This window comes from Acartia tonsa, chromosome 12, assembly GCF_053477335.1.
Source record: "Acartia tonsa isolate MP-2025a chromosome 12, ASM5347733v1, whole genome shotgun sequence".
Lineage (NCBI taxonomy): Eukaryota > Metazoa > Arthropoda > Copepoda > Calanoida > Acartiidae > Acartia > Acartia tonsa.
In genome coordinates this window covers 22,289,381-22,311,541 of record NC_137271.1, presented here as the reverse complement: position 1 = coordinate 22,311,541, position 22,161 = coordinate 22,289,381, and the positions used below count along the sequence as shown (strand labels likewise).

At 32.0% G+C, this 22,161-nt stretch overlaps 1 protein-coding gene across 2 annotated transcripts; it reads right to left on the bottom strand.

Moving 5' to 3' along the window:
- Nucleotides 1-18,004: 18,004 nt before the first annotated feature.
- Nucleotides 18,005-21,631, bottom strand: LOC145333108 (uncharacterized). Of its 2 annotated transcripts, XR_013884461.1 has the most exons (6): nucleotides 21,234-21,631; nucleotides 20,887-21,015; nucleotides 20,499-20,692; nucleotides 20,057-20,233; nucleotides 19,103-19,689; nucleotides 18,005-18,990 (listed from the first exon to the last, which is right to left on the bottom strand). XR_013884461.1 is itself a non-coding variant. In XM_080178265.1 (5 exons), the coding sequence occupies exons 1-5, from the start codon at nucleotides 21,625-21,627 to the stop codon at nucleotides 19,372-19,374; spliced, it is 1,212 nt and encodes a 403-aa protein (XP_080034391.1). In that variant the 5' UTR covers nucleotides 21,628-21,631; the 3' UTR covers nucleotides 18,005-19,371. The 2 variants fall into 2 exon arrangements, 1 of the variants encoding a protein (XP_080034391.1); XM_080178265.1 differs by having other exon boundaries at nucleotides 18,005-19,689.
- Between the last annotated feature and the right edge of the window lie 530 nt (nucleotides 21,632-22,161).

The window sequence follows — 22,161 nt, the reverse complement described above, 5'->3', positions numbered from 1 at the left end:
GTAACTAGGAATTTTTCAAACAAATTATTCTCAATTTTCATTTGCATTTACATTCTACTTACACAATTCTTTTCAGAGACGCAAGGATAGGCCAAAGAGAAAAACAATAGAGGGGGAAAGGGTTAAATAACTGAATGTCCCAAACCTGAGTGCTCTGTGCCGACTTATATTTGTGTCTTTGAAAATCAACCAATAGGGTTGGGAATATCAAATGTAATATTCCTTTCACAGTCGTACATCCGTTCCATTACCATAAATATATACTGGATAGATAAATAGATAGATGGATAAATAGATAAAGAGATAGACAGATACCAAGTCACTACAAAAAAATTAGAAAGCAATTTGCTAGCAGATGAAAATGGTCTCCAACAGGGGAATCATGGTAGTGGTCTGGTTATACCTCTATATTTATAGCTTTATGATAGATTATCTTGGCTATTTTACTTCCTTAGTTGCTAGGGTGCAATCTTAATTTCATACCTTAAAGCCTTTACTGCATGAAATTTGTGGAAATAGACGAAAAAAATTATAAAGACATATTAATTCTTTATGTAGTATGAAATTATTGGTAGAAAAGTTTAGACAAATAAATCTAGATTTAATAAAAGTTCCCAAACTTTTAAAGCCAATGAATAAGAATATGAGATTTAAAAACTTTGGGGACCAGGATAATTTGATTAGCAAAACAGTATTGTATCCATAATGGGGTACTTTTTATCCCACCTTTGGAGATATTGGTATTGTCAGCTTTTGCAACGGCCAACCCAGTTTTAAAAGTACCAAACTATGCATTAAAATTATGTTAATATATGTGTAATTTCATTTTTTGTGCTCTTAGGTACTATACTTCTGTAATTAAGTATAGTCCCTTTTGTGAGAACGCCTCTTATTGGGCGTTTTGTCAAATTTTCACAGTAGGTTTTCCCCTATTTCTAGCCCCTGCTGGGGGCTCTAACACTGCGGGGCAATCACCTAACTTAACCTAAAATAACCTATCAGAAGCTACTGTAAAAACGCACCTTAAGAGGCGTTGCCACAAAAAGGACTATACCCCTATATTCTAATTAATACATACCTTATCCCTGGCGCTAGCTAATCATTCAAATCCAAAAAAGAAAGAAAGAAAAAAATGTGAAAATAAAAATGAAGTCAACAAAACAATGGAGCAAATAGGGGCTGTTTAATATAATAAGTTCATCTCTCACTATTAGTGTAACATGGCAGATATCTCAACAGGCACAAGGAACATTAATACTTGTAGAGTGTAAGTGAAATGAGTCTAAACAAATTATATGTAAATTTGTTGCATAACTGCCGAATTACAGGATACTGTTTAAGGACATACCTACATTTTTAAAACTTGATTATGGAGATGCTTTACTTATAGCATTGACCTTTGATATTATAAAAATCAGATGTGATTAATAATTAAATCACATAAAAATAGTTTTCAAAAGAATTTAAATCAACTTGTTTTAAATGGATGTACGGATATTCTAGTAGTGGTTATAGAGTTGCTATTCTTTTCTAAATAGTACCCAACTATTACAGAAATCATCATGTAAGTTCTAAATTGAAAGGACAATTCTAACATGCCTTAACTATTATTACCATTATGGACGAACATATCAAACCTAATCATAGAAAAACTTTAAAAATCATTATCAAATGATTAGATTTAAATTTCTTAATGCGCCTTATAATATTAAATGGGTTCCTAGTTTGTTACTAGGAACATTTCATTTAAAGGTATTACAGTAAAATTACAGTTTATAGTTGACTAAAATTACTTATGTAATTATATTGTAATTGAGCGTTCCAGAACCCAGACTTACTCTAAACTTTTTTTCTGACACATTGTAATCATAAACAAATGATTTAATCATAAACACTTCTAGGTAACATTAAAAGGATGAGGTAAATAGATTATCATAATAAGGTTATTTAATCATCTATAGAATATTTTTTGTTTTTGTGAAATCATATATTAATTGTCTTATGCCTTTCTTACATAATCTTTTGAAAAATATTTTTTATGCTTTTTTAGGTTATATTATTTCAAGTATTTTGTTATCTCCTATATGGGTGATTTGTGATTAAACAATTTATTATCATATTTCACTTGTTGCCCTTTTATTATTATTGTTAAAAGCAAAGCTTTTCTATAATTAGGGTCAGTCCGTCCGTACGTCCGTCCATCCGTCCGTCCATCCGTCCGTCCGTAACGGATAGCTTTTTTCGTTAATTTAGGCATGTTAAAACTGTCCTATCGATTTCAAACTTTGCATGGTGATTCATTTAGTAGTTAGGTACGATTTATATTCTGATTATTCAGTTCTGACACCATACAAATGTTAATGTCCGTTTGTCCTACCGTTTCAATGCTTCGCTTTTAAGGATGTTGTCATCCTTGTTTTTTTTTATAAATTTCAATGGCTTTTCCAAATAGGTACCCTTTCCTAGCAGGTATCGAACCAAGAGACAAAGCTAAAAGAAAAACTTATCTTGCAAAAATTTGTAATCAAGACAGAAAAACTTTGTTGACTGATTCATGATTAAAAAAAAAAAAAAAAGTATAAAAATTTCATTTTATGTAAAAGACAGACATGAATATTGGAAAACAAAATAGAAAGATAGAAAACTAAAAAATAGATTGATAGTTACAGACAGACATTAATATTGGACAAATAAATACTTCTACGTAAATACAGTGTTTCAATATGAAAGCATTAAAAAATACGGAAATTTAATAAGATCTGAAAATTTATCAAATGAATTTGTCATCTAAACTGATTCAATTTTTAATTATATAAATATAAAGAACAATCACAACAATTGATAGATAAAAAAAACAAATATATCTCCCAGAGGTCTACTTTAAGTTATGACTTATTCACCTTATAGAGGAGTTCCTGGTTGGAATTGTATCATAATGATAAGGTATGTGATGACAGTTGACAGCAGGCTTGTCAGGGTTGTCTTTTCAACAGAATAGAATCCCCAGGCAGAGAAGGGAGTCTCAGCTTCAAGTTCACTAATATAGTAATCAAACTCTTCCTTGTCATCATCCTTACAACTTGTCATTCTATGGTATCTAAATCAAGATCAATCCTTATACTAAAGTAACAGGATGTCTGTTTGTCTATGTGTTTGTGTGTTTGTACCAAAGGATCTCACTAACCTCTGAACCGATTGGGTTCTCCTTATAGCTTCTCATAGGTCCTGGGAAGGTTTATAACTATTTTGGGGGAGGGTACCACCACCCTTCCAAGAGAAATCGCCCCTTGTAAAAAATACCCCTCCCAAAAAGAGACTTGAATGAAACATAAACCAATTATTTCTCTAATTAGATATTTTAAATAAAAGAACATTCAAAGTGCCACTAGAGGCCTCTAGGGGCGTAGCTGCTAGTAACTACCAAAGAGATTAAAGTAAAGCAGTAGAGGGGAATGGGTTAAATAATTGTATGTTTACACCCTATTGACCCTATGCTGACTTTCAATTGGGTCTTTGAACATCAACAAATAGCGCTGTAAATTATTTCACAGCCAAGTCACTACAAAAGAGCAGAAAGCAATTTGCTAGCTACAAAAAAGGTAGTTATAATACATTATATAAAATACATTTATTGCAAAGAAAAGTGATAATACTAAAATGTAAACAAAGATCAGCTGATTGTAAAGTATGGTACTGGTATGTGATAGACACATAGAATTATGAAAATAATAATGTCGTCTTTGTGTTGAAATATAAATAATAGAATTATAAATTGAAATAAATTAGTTTTGTTATATACTTAACAACACAAAATGAAAACAAATTTTGCCCTATTTATTGTGTATTAATGCACAAAAAAAAATTATACAAAAAGCTAAACCTGAGATCTGAGATATGTTCGTTCAGGGCAACAAAGCAGTCATCCAATGCCAAGCAGTAATAAGTGACAAAAGAAAAAGCAAAAACAAATCTTAGACCAAATTCAGTGTTTGTCCTTACATAGCAAAAGACATATGTTTTGATAATACAGTCAATGATCAGAAATGAGAGATTCACTAGAAGCAATACAGATAAGCTTTTCTTGGTTTCTTTGTAAAGAAGGACATTATTATGTAAATCTGTATTGTTTAGGACTTTTTGGAATGTTCCAACTAATTGGCCTGAACATATTCCAGCGAGTGCTAATGCTAAACTCTGCAAAATACCATTTTGTACCCTGTATAGCTGTGCAAGTACAAAAGTTGCACATAATTCTGTTTCATTACAGATTGTAGCAATTGCTGGCAGTTTTCTGACCCAGTATTGAAAATTTTGAAACCAAATACAGCCTATGCAAATAATCAAAAGAATTAGTCTTGTTGGCATCAGTTTTCTAATATCTCTGTTGACTAATTGAGGATTATATTTTCCAATAATACAAATTGCCGGAACAAGTAACGATAGATGAAGAGGGGAGATTACTAGGTACCAGACATTTTGGACAACAACAGTAAAATCTGTCTTGTTCATTACATTCAGGATCTTGTCTCTTGATATAATCACCTTCCAAGCTGGCAATATCATGCCAATAATACTCCAAAACAAAGTAAACCCACAATCTTTCAGTATATCTCCATTTTGGAGAATCCTCAGCATTATGAGAAAATTAATGAAAGGACTTATCATATATTTAGAAATCATGTTTTCAAATGCTTTTGGGTAGCCCATGTTGCTGTAATGATTCACGCCTGACTAAATTAAATGATATTAATATAGTTTAACTATAAATGCTCTGTTTACCTTTATATAAAAGTGGTATTTGCTATCCATTTACATATTAGTGGAAAATTACAAATTGTCTATTCACGGTTTGCAGAAAGGGAGGGAACATTTGACTGTAAATTACCCTGGTGCCCAAAGTTTATTTTATTCGTTCACTCAAAAATTTTGGGTACTTTTCATAAATTTTATTAGACAGTGTCAGACTAGTAGAGTCGAATGCTTTTAATCATTTTTTTTCCGGCAGGTTCTGATCCTCCAGGTCACCAGCAATTTTTTAATGAGTCCTGTAGTCATATTTATTTGGCTAAAAATGTCAATTATCTTTTGGAATGTAAATAAATTAATTGCACATTTTCTTATCCCTTGAGAACCCTGGAAAATTTAATTAAGAATTAATATTTGTTTAATGTACAATATTTACACATAAGAGAACTTAATGACAATTGTTTTACTGTAGTTTTCCATTAATTATCATTTAAGTCATTTTATAGGAAATTTCAGTAGCGCAGTTATTACTTTATAATTGGAAGTTAAGACGAAGGGAGGGGGCTAAAACGACCATTCACCATTCGGTTTTTTCTATGTGAAAAAGAAAGATGGCTTTAACTAACTGACTTTTTAAGTCTGTTGATGTACAATTTGATTTATATTTTTTTTGATATTTCTATCCTGGCGGGCACACGTTGGAAGCAAACCTGGCAGGGTTATCCAGGGAATGAACAAACTTGTTGTTTAGACTTAAACAAAACAAAAATATGATTGTACCAAAATATTATTTTGTAGCATAACATAATATGAAATATAGGTTCCAAATATGATCTTCCAGGTCTCCAGCAAACTTAAATTGGCTTCTGTGACAGCAATTTCAGACTTATATACTTCAGATTTTGAGCTTAAGCTTATCTGACATGACAAATAAATCCGCCGCCGTTTTCCAGCCGAATGCAGCAGTTGGCATCTACCTTTAACCACTGCCGCCGCTAAGATTTATGTTTTGAAAATTTTAACATGAAAATAAATTAAATGATTATTTTCTTTGATAGATTGTTCTTTAACTTCAAACTAGCAAAAGTTTTTAGTAAAAAAGGACCTAAAAACAAAGTTTTTAGAATAAAATGTTGAAGAAGAAAAGTATGACTTAGACTGACACTTATGTGCACCACTAAAATCTAGTAAAGTCTAGTCATAGCTGAGCAGAGAAATACAGCTTTAAAAAACTTGGATGTACCAATAGATAAAATAATCTTTTTTTTTCTCGCCAATTATAATGCATTAATAAAAGGAAAAGGGGCTAAATAACTTTATATTGGGTCTTTGAATATCAGCCAATTACATCGTAAATATTAACACAGCTACGTCGCTACAAAAAAGCAGAAAGCAATTTGCTAGCAGACGACAAAGGTCCCAATCAATGGATCCAGGTATTGTTTGTGTTATACATCTATGCTTATTTTTGAAACACCCAAATGCTTCAAAGTTAATCATAATTGAATGAATCTTCATTACATAACATTCATAACCGTTTATGTAAGTTTTATTCTTTGAAAATCCAGATTTAAAAAAAAAATCAACAGAAATTTTAAAAACTTTAAACAGTTTTTAACTTTATTCGTGTTTAATTAAAATTTCACATTGTTTATCACTTCTGTTTATGATTATTAATTACTACCTCACATTTAATTAATAAGTTATAATTGATTTATAACAAGAACAATTATGCACGTTTGTTCATGATTAGCGTAGCTATAACGAGGTACTGGCGAAAACACCCACTTCACATCTTACACAGTTCGTTAGTTGTACTATTAAAGAAAAGAATGTAAATTTGGTAAAGCTTCTATAATCATACAATACAAGTTGTATTTTACGTTTTTTTTCTAATTTCATAACTGTACCCTAAGAAAATTGCAAAAAGTTAAATAAAATAAGACGGAAAAAGACACTAATTTAACTTGAATCATAAAATGTGTATTACCAAAAGTAAAAGAATAGTGGGGTCATGATCATAGACGTCCAAGCTTTTTTTTTGTGGGGGGGGGGGGCAAATTTTTTTACCCCCCACAAAACTTTTACCCCGGGGGTAAAATTTGCTACTGGGGGGGTAATTAACCCCCCTGAAATCTGTTGGCAGGGAAAAATTTTGTTTACCCCCCCCTCAAAATTTTTTATTTTGGGGGGATAAATACCCCCTCAAAAATGATTAGGGGTAAATTTTAAGTGGAGGGGGGGGGGGATAATCGCCACTTTACCCCCCCCCCTCTTGGACGTCTATGGTCATGATGAGCTATAAGTAACTCTGCCCACAAGGCGGGGACCCTGTCCCTATTTAATATTTAAATATATACTATGATAATTAATAATATATGATTAAACAAGAATAAATGTTCACTAAAAAATGTAGCCATGTGAAAATATATGTAGCATGTTTAATGTTAATATTTATACAGAAATAGCCAAATGTAAAATATATAAAAAAAAAGTACATTACAAGTGGTTTCAAACAAAAAAAAACTTTTATTGTTTTGTTATTGTCAGTCTGTCTGCAAATTGCTTAGAGCAAATAATATAAGAGAAAATATAACTTATAGAAATGTCATACAAGTGTCATGTGTGATGTCATAAAAATATGTCTAAATCCATCTCATTTTTAGAGGTTTCCTTTCCCACTCCTCCTCTTAAGTGCCATCCCTCGTTTAAGCGTATCTTTATGACGTAACAGTTGACACTTTCCAGTGGCTCATAGAAGATTGCCCATACGTTAGAATATTTGTCAACTTTATGGGGACACTATAAGCTGCTTAAGTATAAAGTTTTTTTTTCGCCAAAAAAAAGACTTTGAGTAACCTTAGACCTAAATGGCTATACTGAGACATGGAATATGTGAGAATTCCTTGGCTTTATAGTACCTGGGTCAGTTATTTGATCTCTAATTCTTTAAAAAAAAAACAGTTTGGCTTCAAAGCGGATGCATATCCACTGGATTAAAACAGATTCTGAGACATACTAAAAGTCATGTATAGAATAGTATTGTAGACAATTTACTAATAATAAAAAATAAAAATTCTAAAATCAATACCATTAGAATTTTTCATTTTACTATATGGGGAAAGCTGTCTATAATACGATGCGATAAATATCTATTAAAATCTTTAAAAGTTACTCATCTTTTTATATTTGATCATGTCTATTTCATATCTTACGAAAGAAATATTAGTTTAGGATGATATTCATTAAAGTTGTGAAATAACCAGAGACATTTAGTCTTCTCGAATGAATAAGTAAGAAAATTACATATATATATAAGGCTTAATACTAGCGACTATGACATAACATATATTGTTTCTGCTTGTTGTTAGGTAGGTAGGAGCTAGGTACAAAATAAAGGCCCTATCCCGCGTCATATCTAAAGATGTTAAAAAGGATTTCCACTGCTAATATGTTAGATGCCCTACTTGAATAGTAAGAGTAGAGGGAATGTAGGCATAATAGCAGTAGTGACTAGGTAGGTGCTAGGTATTAAATCTAGGTCGGCCCTATACCGCGTCATATCCAAAGATGTTAAAAATGATTCCCACTGCTGCTATGTTCGATGCCCTACTTGAATAGTAAGAGTAGAGAGAATGTAGGCATAATGGCAGTAGTGACTTCTAGACAAAGTCGTGCAATCAAAAGAGTTGGTTGTCAACAGGACATATACTGCGTAATCATGCACTTAAGAGAAACACAAAAATAAGACCTAATGGTATCCTATCAATTAGAGATTATCTAAGAATAAAAAATCTGGGGGGTGGGGATCCCCAAACATGCCATAAAGTTGCTTTAGTAAACTTATTTTGAATGTTACTTTGTTTTTACAGCAAAAAGGTGCAATAAAGTTCTTTAGATTTTTTTGAAATCCCTAAAATGTATTTGACAATTCATACAATTACAATTAGAGGCAAAAAATCTAAATTTACCCCCCCCCCCTTCTCCCCGCCCTTTGTAATAGGCTTACATAAAATCACACTATTTTAAGACTAGTATATGACACGGCCTTATAAATCCAGGTTTGACATGATTATCCACTGTTGTAAATATGAAAATGTACCTTGTTATTGGCTCTTGGAGAATCCATTCATTTCTTTATCACGGAACTCTAGACTTTCAAAATTAAATGTATAGGTATAGATGTATTACTCAGACAACTATCTGGCACCCGTATTGGGGACCCTTTTCGTCTGCAAGCAAATTCCTTTCTTCTCTTTTGTAGCGACTTCGATATGTTACTATTTACGATGCTATTGGTTGATATTAAAATTTGGCACAGGGTCCACGGGGTGGGGACATACAGTTATCTAACCCCTTCCCCCTCCATTATTTTACTCGAAATTCCAACCATTCAAAACAATTGTAAACATACAAAACCACAAAATATTTTTAGATAAATGTAAAGCAAAAAAATTCTATACAAACGTTTTCTTATTCGTTAAATCAACAACTTTGGGGACTTCATTGAATTTTTTTAGTCGGTTCATTAAGTTAAGAGTGTCCAAACGTTTCAATTATTAATTGCAATCTACAGAAGGGGTAATTTTATGTATCATTATTGCCTGGATGTACATTAATTCATCGGTCATTGTCTTATCCCTTTGGACCCTGATATTATATAAAAAACTATTGATAAGAAGTTTAGTGAGTGTTACTTATACCAAAATTATAGGTTGATAGTGTCCTTTGATCTTCAGTTATTTCATATCCCTGCCAGGGAACTAAACCTGAGGTGCCCTTTAACCCTGCAAGGCTTCCAAGTACCTAATATAACCTAACTAAACAAGACCTTATGTAAAAAACAAACAAACGAAAAACTACTCTTTTTTAAATTTATTTCATAAAGGGGGGATATCGTTGCTCGAGAGAGAACTTTGTGTGATAGCTACTAATTATTTTTTTAAAAGTTTGTAAAAACACTTAAAGACAAGATAAAGTTTTTTCTATCAACTTAGTTTCTATATTTTGTTATAATGTGCATTTTTGGTTTAAAGCAAAACAGAATAATCGATATAATATTACTTGGATGTAACACCATAATAAATGAGGTCCATACTAGCTAAATTGAAGACAAATTTTCCCCTGTCAATATATCCACGTAAACATATCCTATATACATTGATAGAATAGAAACCTGAAACATAAAAATGTTTTTTTTTTCCCCAGTTAGTTATAAATCTAGTTAAATTTCTTTGGATAGAATTAGTTTTCAGGAAACTATATTGTCAAAAATTCCGTTTCTTGGAATGAATCTTTTACATCAAAAACAAACAAAGGTGTTTATTTGCTAGAATTTCATTTTCTAAGTTTGACGGATTGTGGGGCCAGTTTGACAATCTAGATCAAATATCTCTATTGCAATGCACTACTTTGAAGCAGGGAGGAGGGTGACATGGAACTAGTCCTCGAAGTTTTATAATAACGTTTTCCTATTGACTTTTGTTTGGTTGGCTCATTAAGTTCAAATGTTTCAACCCAAATCTACAAAAGGGTTAATTTTGTGTATTATCATTGGGGATGTACATCAATTTATCGGCAATTGTCTTATCCCTTTAGTTCCCTGAGTTTGAAGAATCTATTTCCGTTTCAATCATTTCAAACACAATAAAAATATAAACAGGACAATCAATTCCATGGGCTTTCAAACGTTTTGACTTATCTTATGCTGGTTTTTATGTGTTAACTAGTTTTGTAGAGTAGGATTTGGGGCCATTTTCTGATTAACCAGGAAGGGAGGGGACATTGGGCTGTTTATTACATTAGTGTCAAAAGTTTTATAAAATATTTTCTTATTCGTTTTCTTAACACAATGGGGACTTTTATTGAATTTTGTTTGGTATGTTCACTAAGTTGAGTGTCCAAACGTTTCAACCAATAATTGAAATCTACAGAAGGAGGGAATTTTTTGTATCATCATTGGGGATGTACATATCCCTTTATATCCCTGACAATAAACTAACTCTCCACTTAGTTTAAAAACATGGCTTAGATAGCCATTAACGAGATCTTAGAAGAGGTAAAGGCAAATAACAGGCATCTTGTTACTTTTGTGTTTATGATTCTAAGGCGTATCGGTAATGCCAAAAAAGTCAGGGAGTAAGGGAGGGGACAATGGATCGAATATTCAATTTTTAAGAGTCTCAGACTTTGGGTACTTGCTTAAAGGGAATGTGCACGAATACAGCAGATTCTGACTGACTTTGGGTACTAGAGCATCAATCTCCCACTAACTAGCTGAGTTAGTTTTAAATATGCAGACAGAAAATTTTTTATTGATGGCTGGTTTTAACAAATCGTTTTTCCCAAGAAAACGTCATTTCATTTATAGAAACTCTACTGTGATATTTATGTATTAAATAATCTAAGAACCGCTTTAATTTAGGTGTAAGTTAAAAATATATGAGAAGGGTTGACTTAGTTCTAAACAAGATTTTCAAGTAAATTATTTTTTTCTTAGAACTAATTTTGTTTTAAATTAAATTACCATGATCCCTTTACAATTTTGGTCAAATTTTCTTGATAAATCTGGTTTTCATTGCTTTTCAGTGAACCCTCTTAAATTGAATTAATTGCCCATTGCCCTCTCCCTTACTTCCTGCAACAAATAGTTTTGTTTCTGTTGTTAAATATTTTTACTTGATTTTCTCGCAAGTTCCATTTTTCATCAAACTTTTCAAAGTAGCTACTAAAGTACAAACGGCACAAAGATGATATATATATATATCCAAAAACTTGAGCTTAGACCGCCCAATTTGCGTTTTTAAAATGGTGATATTTTAGGCACATCCTTTAAAACTAAATGCATGATTGAAAATTGAACAATATTATTTAGTTATGAAAGATATCATTATAGAAATTCATATTAAATTTTAAAAGCAGCAGCGTTTTTAAGATGAAACGTATTTTTGCTGCAGGGGCGTGAACCATTTCCCCTTTAAAAAAAAACAAAAATATGGTGATGTGGTGTTCATTGTTAAGCATAAGGTTTAGGAAAAGCACCCATTTATTCAAATGTTTATAGAATATTTAAAATACTTTTTAAAGGTTAAATTATGTAACTCTTAAATCGAACGTATCTTTAGTATTTTGAGATTACTCAATACTGACATATTTCAACTTGTTTATCCTTTAATTAACATACGTTGCATAAATCTTTAATTTTTCCTTTAATTACAAAAATCGTAGTTACTCTATAACTGATGGTTCTAAAATCTACATCTAGAAAAAATTAATGGTAATTTCCTTTAAAGCGCCTAGTCGGGCACAGAACCCCTTACAAAAGGTGGATACTTTTATTAGTGGAAGTTAGCTTTTTCGCTTGTTTTATTATGTAAGGACAAGGTTAGGTTGGATTAGGTTATATTGGTGTGTTTGGTATTCTTGCAGGGTTTATGCAACTTGCTAGTATAAACCCCGCAGGGTTAATATAGGAAAAAAATGTACCTCTTATTTTCAATTTCAGTGCTCGATAGGCTCTTTTAGGGAAAGTATCTTATTTTCATTTTAAATCATTAAGATTGCACTTTCCTTGTTAAAAGCGAAGCTTTTCTATAATTAGGATAGGTCCGAGACAGATACCTTTTTTTTAATATATGCATGTTAGAATTGCGCTATCGATTTCAATTTTGCATGGTGATTCCTGCACTAGTTAAGTACGATTTTAAAAGCGTAGCAACTCTATAATCATTACGTAAGTTCATTTTAAACATGTTGATTTTTTACCTTTTTAACAACAAATTTTTATGTGATCTAATTATCCGACTATTCTAATTTTTGGTATACTGATTCCTGGAACAACAAAGTACAATATTATAAAGCAACTCTATAATCAAGTCCTAAAATGTAAGTATGTCTATAAACATTATCCTGTATCAAGAAGTTTTTCAACAAATTTACTCACAATTTTGCTTTGTCTCTTATTCATTTATATTCTGATTATTTAGTTCTGTCACTATACAAGTGTTAATGTCTGTTTTTCCAGTCCAACCGTTTCAGAGCTTCGCTTTTATGGATGTTGTCATCCTTGTTATATTATATTTTTACTTTTAACTAAAATTTTATTATTCCTTCGCTCACTGCGAATTTTAAAAGAAAAAAAGTTGACCCTCAAAATTTCACCTTAAAGTGACACTTTTCTAATAGTTTATAGTCCACTAACTCATAAGCAGTAAGAATTCAAATCCATTAAGTCCCTTCTAACGAGATATTGGCAACTTTTTGCACACATTTTTGCAAACGGCAATTATTTCCTTTATTTGAAGTTTTGGATAATAATATTTTCATAAAAGTTTTCAGTAATAATCATTTAAGATCCATTGTTGAGAAAAAATAACTGAAAAAATGTGTTTCCATGCAAAATAAGCTTAAAATCTAATGATTTTAAATATTTGCGATTTAATGGTAAAAAAGAATATTTTTTTTCTTTTTGATAGCCTGAATATGTTTAATTTTGTTTTTTATATAATCTATTCTTTGAATAGACATGCATATTCTTGCAGATTTTAAAAAAAAATTAAAAAATCAAAAATCGAAATTAATCAAAATTTATCTATAGGCTTTGAAAAATACTTTTGATATTTTTAACCTATATAATCAATAAAATCAATGAAAAATAAAAAAGTTTTATAAAACAAACTTTTGGAAAGGGTTTAAGATAACTTCATAAAATTAGCATTTAAGTAGGATATTTTTCTTGTCTATTTTAAAAATGCAAATTAAACATAGTTAACGAATATTTAATTAGCAAGAATAGTAATAGAATATTTCAATAACTACTTAAACCTTTTTGTGGCTACGTTATTTATTTAAACAGAAAATCTATTTTGTCAGAATTATAAAAATAATGAAATATTTTCAAACAAGCTTGCAAAATAAATGTAATTTTATCAAACTTCCTCACAGTTTTTAGAAGATATTGTTGTAAAATATTAATTATTAAAATAAAATCTTTAATTTACAATGTTTAAAACACCTAAAAGTAAATTCTAAGCAAAATTAGATTTATTCTCTAGATTTAGAGTAGCTGCGCTACTTAAAAAAAACATCTAGTATTGAAACCTACAGCTGATCAAAAATCAATAGTCATAAATTGGTGGTTTACAGATATCTAAACATATATATACACCTTACAGATTTATTTTTAAGATGGAATGTAAAGTATATTATACGAGATGTCATTTAGTCAAATTTTAAACAAAATAATTTTCATTAATTAATTAACAAAAAATAATGTTGTAAATTTAAACTCACAAAGAGACTATTGTGTATTTTATTATCATGTTCTTTCTGCATTTTGTAACTTCATGTTATTCCATTAAAAACGTCTTATTTCGTTTCCTTATGCTACAATTAATATTTTTTATCGATCGATATTCCATAAATCACTAAAGAATCCGTCGAAAATAAGCTAAAAGAGTTTTAATATTGGGAAAATTCGAAGAATTCGATAAGTATTTAGGAACCAATCGAAATGAAACGAAGAAATTCGTGAGAATAATCGGATAAATAAAACCAGTTCGAAATCGAAAAATTTTATGGTAGGTAGTTATTAAAAAATTCTTTTTTCTTAAAAAGAAAACATTTTAAGTAATCTGAAAAAATACTGAGAAAAGAACTAATATGCGATTTAAAAAATTTCAGTTTTATTTAAGCATTTTTTTAAAAAATTGAAAAGCATAAATAAAAATAATACAAATGCATAATAACTTAATTCGGCAGAGTTACTATGAAGGTTTGAGAAGACTCGATGGCTAGAAGATCTTCAAAATTTAAAAAACATAAATAAAAATAATACAAATGCATAATAACTTAGTTCGGCAGAGTTACTATGAAGGTTTGAGAAGATTCGATGGCTAGAAGATCTTCACCGTTAGCTCTAACCTCCGGAACGTCTTGAGGGAGGGGATAACCATCGTTGTTGAGAGGGCATCCTTGGGGGTCTAGATAGCCCGAAGCTAACAAAATTTGGAAGATAAGAGCGCGGTTCAGGGGTGCTGAATGGGCTGAGGACCAAGAGGGAGTCGTCCGTGAAGCGATGGAATTGGAGGCTTGGTCTGTAAGGGCTGCTAAAGACCTGGAGACTGCTGTGCTCGAGGATTTTAGCATAATCTTGGAGAAAATCTCAATAAGCGTTGTATCATCAATAGCTCGATAATGTTGAGCTGTAGCTATGGAGCGCCATCTGCCTAAGACTCGGATATGATCATCGCTCATACCTAATCGAAAGGCAGATGACACTCCTAAGCTTTTAGCAGATTTAGATGTAATTTTATGTTTAAGTCCTAAGTTACTATAAATTAAGTTTACATCCTTCATTAAGGTGGAAGCTGAAATGGCGTAACGTCCATCCGCGACTAGGATTCTAAAAAAATATAATTACCAATAAAATTTTGTGACAACTTAAAAAAGAAAAATGTGTGAGTATATTATGCTTAAAAACTCGCCTAGAAGATTTCGAAGTGGTACCATTCCCTGTACGGGGCAGCAGATAGCTCGTATCCAGACAGGAAGTATCTGATGAATACAACCGGAGCCTATTGTAATACAGGACCAGTAGAGAATAAAGACAATATTCTGATCCATTGAAGATCACGTAACTGGTGGAGCCCTCAAATCTAGAAAAATAATGTTTATGTTTTTTTTTTTGTAAAAAACGAACGCTATTCTAGATGAAATGCAGAGTTGAAGAATGCATAATAAATTTGAAAAAAGATTTTCTGGAATTTTCTTTAACAATTTTACAGTAGAAAAAATAGGTATTGGTTAAGAAAATTATTTGTAATTTAAAACATTTTAAACTAAGACATTGAAAATCTTTGAAAGAATTTTTAATAAGAATTGGAAATTATTTTGCAATTATAATGTAATTTCCAATTTAATATTAAGTAAAAATAAATAGAAAAGAATGTCGTATGATATTTGAAAAAATTTCTGGGACAAAAAATTTTTTGAGAAAGAATTGAAGAAAGATTTTCTTGTTAAAAATAAGTACCTAGGGTCAGTCTTAGAGGATCTGAAGGTTACGCTCATGGCTGGCGTGTCTCCTAGTGTGGTAACCGCTAGATCACAGGCTCTTAATCTTAACAGGTCAGATATGCGTGCGCACAAGCTGTACTGAAGGTGCTGAGCCACGATTGCTCGGAGGGTCACAATTGGAATCTTAAGAAAACAAAGTTTCTATTAGAAATAATATTAAAAGAAAATACAAAAGCGGTGAAAAAACTCCATGTCCTAAAATAGTTGGCCCAAAAAAAAAACTAAATTCGAATTTTTAAGAAATAAGCTTTCTATTAGAGATCAATGTGAATATTAGAAAGACGTAAAAAATTCCGTAATATTAATATGTAGTTTGATCCGACAACTTAAAAATAGCTAAGTAATAAGTATGAATCAAAATTATTTGAAAAAGGATTTATTGATTCATATGAAACAATTTACCTGATCTGGATTCTTTAGAAAAGGTGTCACGTGCTTGTCGATGGCCAAAGTCAGGTACTGTATGGGCAGTTTAGGCGCTTTTTTGGTCAAAGGCTGTTCTGCAGAGGCTCTTCTCGTGATTCCCTGATACATTCTTTCAATTTGGGGGGTCCAAGGGGATTTCATATCTAAAGCACTGGCTAAAAAATCTATTGCGCCTGCCAATCCGACTACGGCGGATTTTTTAGCTGCGGAATCCTCTAAGTATTCAATGTAGGCGGCTAAATCCTTTTTTGAAAAATTTAACAGAGATTTATTTCTGTTTTCGCAAAATATTTCAAAACGGCGTAATGTACGATTGTGGAGTAGCTGCGTGGACTTAGTTCTAGAAGACGCTGTCAATTTTATATGGCGTTTCCTTTTTTCGGAAAGGTTGTATTTCTCTAAAACTGACGGAAAATACAGAGGGCCTCTTTTTTCTAGAGGTCTATTGTCTTTAAAGGTTTGTAACTGAGCATTAAACTTATGGTAATTTACAGTGGAATGTTTGAAAGACGTTCTCATTGTAAAGATGCTGAAAAAATTTTGTACAATTCATTAAAAAACATATTGATTAAAATTGTGGTAAAGGAATGGCATAGTCTTTACCGGTATGAATCAATAAAGCGAGAGTTTTAAACGTCTTATGACCGTTGAAAAGATTATTTGGCGTAGAAGCAATGTAGTAAGGATCCCAGAGCAAAAAATTTTTTACAAAAGAATTAAAATAAGATCCTTTAACAATACAATTCCAGAAAGGGTATGTCGGCCATAAGGGCAAAACTACCACTGCTGTTATATCCTCATATAATTTTAATTTATTAAAAACACGAGAAAGGAGAGAAATCGGTGGGTGGATGTAGTAGCATTCTGAACTGGTCAGGGAAACTGTGAAAAAATCAATATCAAAACAATTTAGTTGGGGGAAGGGGGAAATGAATTTCTCTACTTTACAATTCTTAGATGTTGCGAAACAGTCAATGGAAATTTTGATAGAAAAATAATTTTGAAGAAATTGAAAATCATTAGAACTAATCCCAAATTCATTTGAGGATTTAAAAAGCTTAGAGCCTAAATCTGCTAAAGTAATAAGTGAACTGTCTCGGGGCATCCATTTAGGTATAATACGGATTGCATATTGGAATTCTAGAATTTTTAATTGAATTAATAATTTTTGAATAACTAAATTACGGCTTCCAATACGCAAAAAAGAGTAAAGGCACATGCTATCTGTTATCCAAATAACCAGCTGTCCTTTAAGGGTGGCGAAATAATTGCTATAATGTTAAAAAGCTTTAACTATACTTAAAAGTTCTCTATGGCCTGAAGATAATTCAGCCTCTTGTGGAGTAAATAAATAATCAGAGATAATCTTACAGTCTCCAGCTTTGAATGAAAAGGCTGAGTGGTCAGAAGCGTCTGACACAAAAATATTACAATGTTTATTTAAATCATTAGGATCAATGTTGTCAATTAAGAAAGATGTTTGATGGGGGGAAAAAACTTCTATTGTTTTGGATTCAGTACGAATTGGTTGCCCGTTTAAAGAAACAAAATGTTCTTTACAGAGGGACAGCTCTTGAAACATATCTGCATTGACAAACAAAGCTCCTTTCCAGCCATACTGTGAGGTGTAAACACCAAGGGCATGATTAGAGTTTCTTGCCACGACGCGAATAAAATCTCCATGACTAAAATATGCATGACATAATTTGCCTAAAAAGGAGGCTAACATAGTAACATCTACAGGATCGTTAGAATCAAAAGCAGCTAAAATTTTATCAAGAAGAAATAATACTTTCTGAATTTTAACAATGGGCAAGGAAATTATCATTTTACTACTATCAAGAATAAAACCTAAATATTGTATACGGCGAACAGGTTCTAGTTGACATTTAGAAAGTTGAAAATGCCAACCTGCACATAGTAAAACTGATAGGACAAAGTGAGTACTAAGAAGACATTTAAAATAATTAACTTCGACAGTCAGGCCGTCATCAATATAGACACTCACGTCTATATTGTGACGGTGACAAAAATGTTTAACTGGGCGTATCAAAGCATCAACTAGAAATACGGCTGAGGCAACCCCGAAGGGAAGCCTCAAATATTTGTAAAAAGAATAGGAATTATCAGCATTTTTATAACAAAAACCAAAAAGTTCAGTAATGGCAGGATGTAGATGTACTTGATGGTACATGCCCCGCAAATCCCAAGATGTAAAAAATACATCCTGAGAAATGCGAGGCAGCACTGTCTTAATATCATTTAAAGAGACGTTCTCTGGCTGGAGAAGTAGATTAATGTGGCGGGATAAGTCGATGCACAATCTAAAAGCAGGAAATATTTCGAAAAAATTAAAAAAGGGGTGAAAAAATGAAAGAATTTTTTGAAAAAATTGAATTTGAACAAACAAAAATATTTGAGAGGTAGGGAAAAGAATTGAAAACGAAAAGAATATTTTATAAAAAGAGGGTAGAAAAAGAAGAGGGGAATCAAAAAAAAAATTTGAAAAAGAAATTTAGGATAATATTTATGTGTCGAAAAATTTCCTGAGTTTAGTTGTGTTAGTTAAACTACATGTTCTGCTAGCTACCGTAAGAGGTGAACAACAATAAGGCTGATGATCGATTTGAGCAATAATACCTTTGTCTAGCAAAGATTGAATCTCTTGACGAACAAATTCTGGATTGCGGACAGCGCTATTGTTGTTCTTCTCGAAATACGGTAACACTGGAGATGTAAAAACTTAAAAAAGATAGATTATGGAGAATAATTGTAAAAAGAAAACAAAAAAAATTTTTTGGAACAATTTCATATAAGAAATAAAATGTGAAAAGAATTATTCTCAATAATCTACCTGGTTGATATCCAAAGGTAAGTGTTTGCAAAACAAAAGATGGTGCATGGAGAATATTTTTATAGAAATTAATTGCTGTAAGTGAATGAATCGAATAAGCTGGCGAATAACTAGATAAAAAATCCGATTGAATATCATATAAACGTTTATAATGGTCATAATCTTCTGTGAAACAAAAATTTTTTAGAGAAGCGATATGAAAATTTGGAATGTCGGAGGTAGGTATCTGTAGGTTTAAATCTTGAATAGCGTAAAGCGGGGTGGACTCATTATTTGGGGTTGGCGGAAGGACAGTCTTCGACTTTATGACCTTCGCCGTTACATCCGTGACAGCGAAGAGATCCTCGACCTCGTCCTCGAGATCCTCTACCCCTAGGGTTTGAGCCTCCATTTGAGTTAAACCGGCCGTTAGAGAAGCCGCCACGTGCTCCTCTGCTATAGTCCCCTCGAAAGTCAGGCAGGGAATCCGAGATACGTTGCTGCTGGGTGGTGAGGTAGCGTCTGTTACCTGCTAGCGCCACCCGGTTGGCGTGGCCGATGTTTTTCGAAAAAGCCAGTTCGATATACCCGATGGAGCTTTCAGCTATCTAGATAAAAATGAAAATCTTTATAATTTGGAAAAAATATGTTAATTTTTAGCTCAATGAAAAATGTGTCGTAGGAATTATCTTTCCTGTGGATAAAACTAATGAAACTTAAATGAACTGAAAAATAATGCAAATGTCACAGAATAATCTTATAAACCTTTTTTCTGTGGTGCGGGAGCTAATAAAACTGGTGTTAATCAAATGTTTGCACGTCTTCATTAAAAAGCACATTTGAAAAAATAAATGTCATGAATAAAAAACGATTCCTATTGATCGAATTTGTACGTAAAAATAAGAAAAACTAAAAAATGGCATAGATTTAGTTATTACAAAACAAAAAAGAAGAAAAAATTTATGAATTTCTTGCCTTTATTGCTTGATAGCAGGCTTGCAGCGACTGCTGTAGGTCATATAACAAGTTCTTGGGGGCTTTCAGCGCCACAAGACGCTTCGCAGCATCCTCGACATAATTCTTCGAACGGCAGGTGTCTCGTAAGACACATTTTAAAAATGTGAGAGAGACGTCATTCTTTTCCTCCAAAGACTTAATAGAAAAAACTATTGTGAGATTTCCAAGAAAAGAATTTCAAATTTGAAAAAAGGTAAACAAAAAACTTAATATTTGAGATAGCAAAAAATACTTAAATGTGGAAAAGAGAAAAAAATTTTGTAAAGAAATGTAGAAAAGAAAATGCCCTTAACCCAAGATAACTGCCCTTTTTTTGTTTAAAATAGACTAAATAACCCCTACATATATTAAAAAATATATGTTTGACCAAGAAAAATTTTTAAAAAAATGTTTTTCTTACGTTTAAATGTTCGAAGAGGCGTTCCCGTTCGGCATGTATGTCTGCTGTCGTCATGCCAATCCAAGCAGGTGGGTCTGACAGTATTTCAGCTGCTCGCCGGAGGCGACGTCTAGCTTTTCGGCCGCCTACTAGTTGGCTGCTACTGTCGGAATCAGAAGAGTGCTTCTTGCTCTTCTTCTTTTTCTTCTTCTTTCCTAAAGAAAGAATGTATGAAAGCATAATAATCCGAAGAATAACGTCAAATATTCAGTCGGTGTTCATAGAAAACAAGAAATTTGTCTTTCAAATAATTGAACCAAATAAATTTCTGTAATAATATCGGAAAATTTTCAAATAGTTCATACATGAGAGAAAGAAAGGATTTCCTTTTAAGTATTGAAAAAAGTACCTTTTCTTTTCCTTTTAGGTTCATCTGATTCCGAAGAACTCGACGATGACGAGAAAGAACTGGAAGAAGAGGAACTACTAGAGTAGCGTTTCTTCTTTTTTGACTTCTTGCGTTTAGGGGAAAAATCATCTAAAAATAAAAAGATTTAAAAAGAATAAAATGGAAAAAAGGTGTAAGGTAATAAAAAAGGAAAGAATAAAAAAGAGGGGGGGGGGGGGAAATTAAAAAATTTTGAGAAAGAAAAATGTTTGTAAGGGTAAAAAATTTGTTAAGAAGACAAAATTCATATGAACTTCAATTTCTAAATCATTGAATCAAAATCATGAGAACTAAGCATGAAATTTTACCTGAAGACACTGAAGCATGTCTGACAGGCATCTTAACTTTCTCAGATTCAATATGTGGAGCTGCTGACACTGAAGGTCGCGCTGGAGCTGCAGACTCTTGAGGTCGCGCTGTCATTTTCGGAGGCTGATTAATTTGTGGCACAAAACCTATCCCCGGCAAATATGAGCCCGCTGGGGGAAGGTTGTTTAACCCCAAGGGATCTTTCGGATCCTGGGGAATAATAGTTTGTGCGACCGATGACGGACCTGGAGCTACAACCGACGAGGGAGCTGAGGTATTGACTGGGGCTGAATAGGATCTAGCCAAATTTGTGGTTGGAACTACTGTGGATGCGGGGGGGGGAATATTATCCTCATCTGAGGAGTTGTGTGAATGTCCTGTAGGAACAGGCATTTTTAGGTCTGAAGAGGAAATTTAAATTTAAAGGAAAAAAAATTTAACAATAATGTTAAATTAAAGAAACATTCACGAAAAAATTTCATGCAAAAATAATAACAAATAAAAACATGCTGAAAATTTTTAACAATTCAGTATTTTGTAAGAAAAGAAAATTGAAAAAGGAAAAAAATTAAACTTAATTCAAGAAAATAGTGTTGAAAACATTAAATGAAAGAAAAATAAGAATTGTTTGTAATAAGAAAGAAAAAGAAAAATTTTAGTAATTTTAATTTAATCAAGAAGTGACAAGGTGTTGCGACATTCTGCTTCGAAATCTTTAAAAAACTGGCCAAAATTATCATAAACAGATTTTGCGGCGAAAAAATCGTCATCTAAAGTATGGTTAATTTCTTCTAATTGTTCTTTATAACAAGATGCACGATTAATCAACTCTCTAACTACTAAATGTTTATCAGTTTTACTTTGATAAACGACAAAATAATGCAGGTTTAAGCCTAAAATCTGCTTATAGGCAACTATATTTTGAGC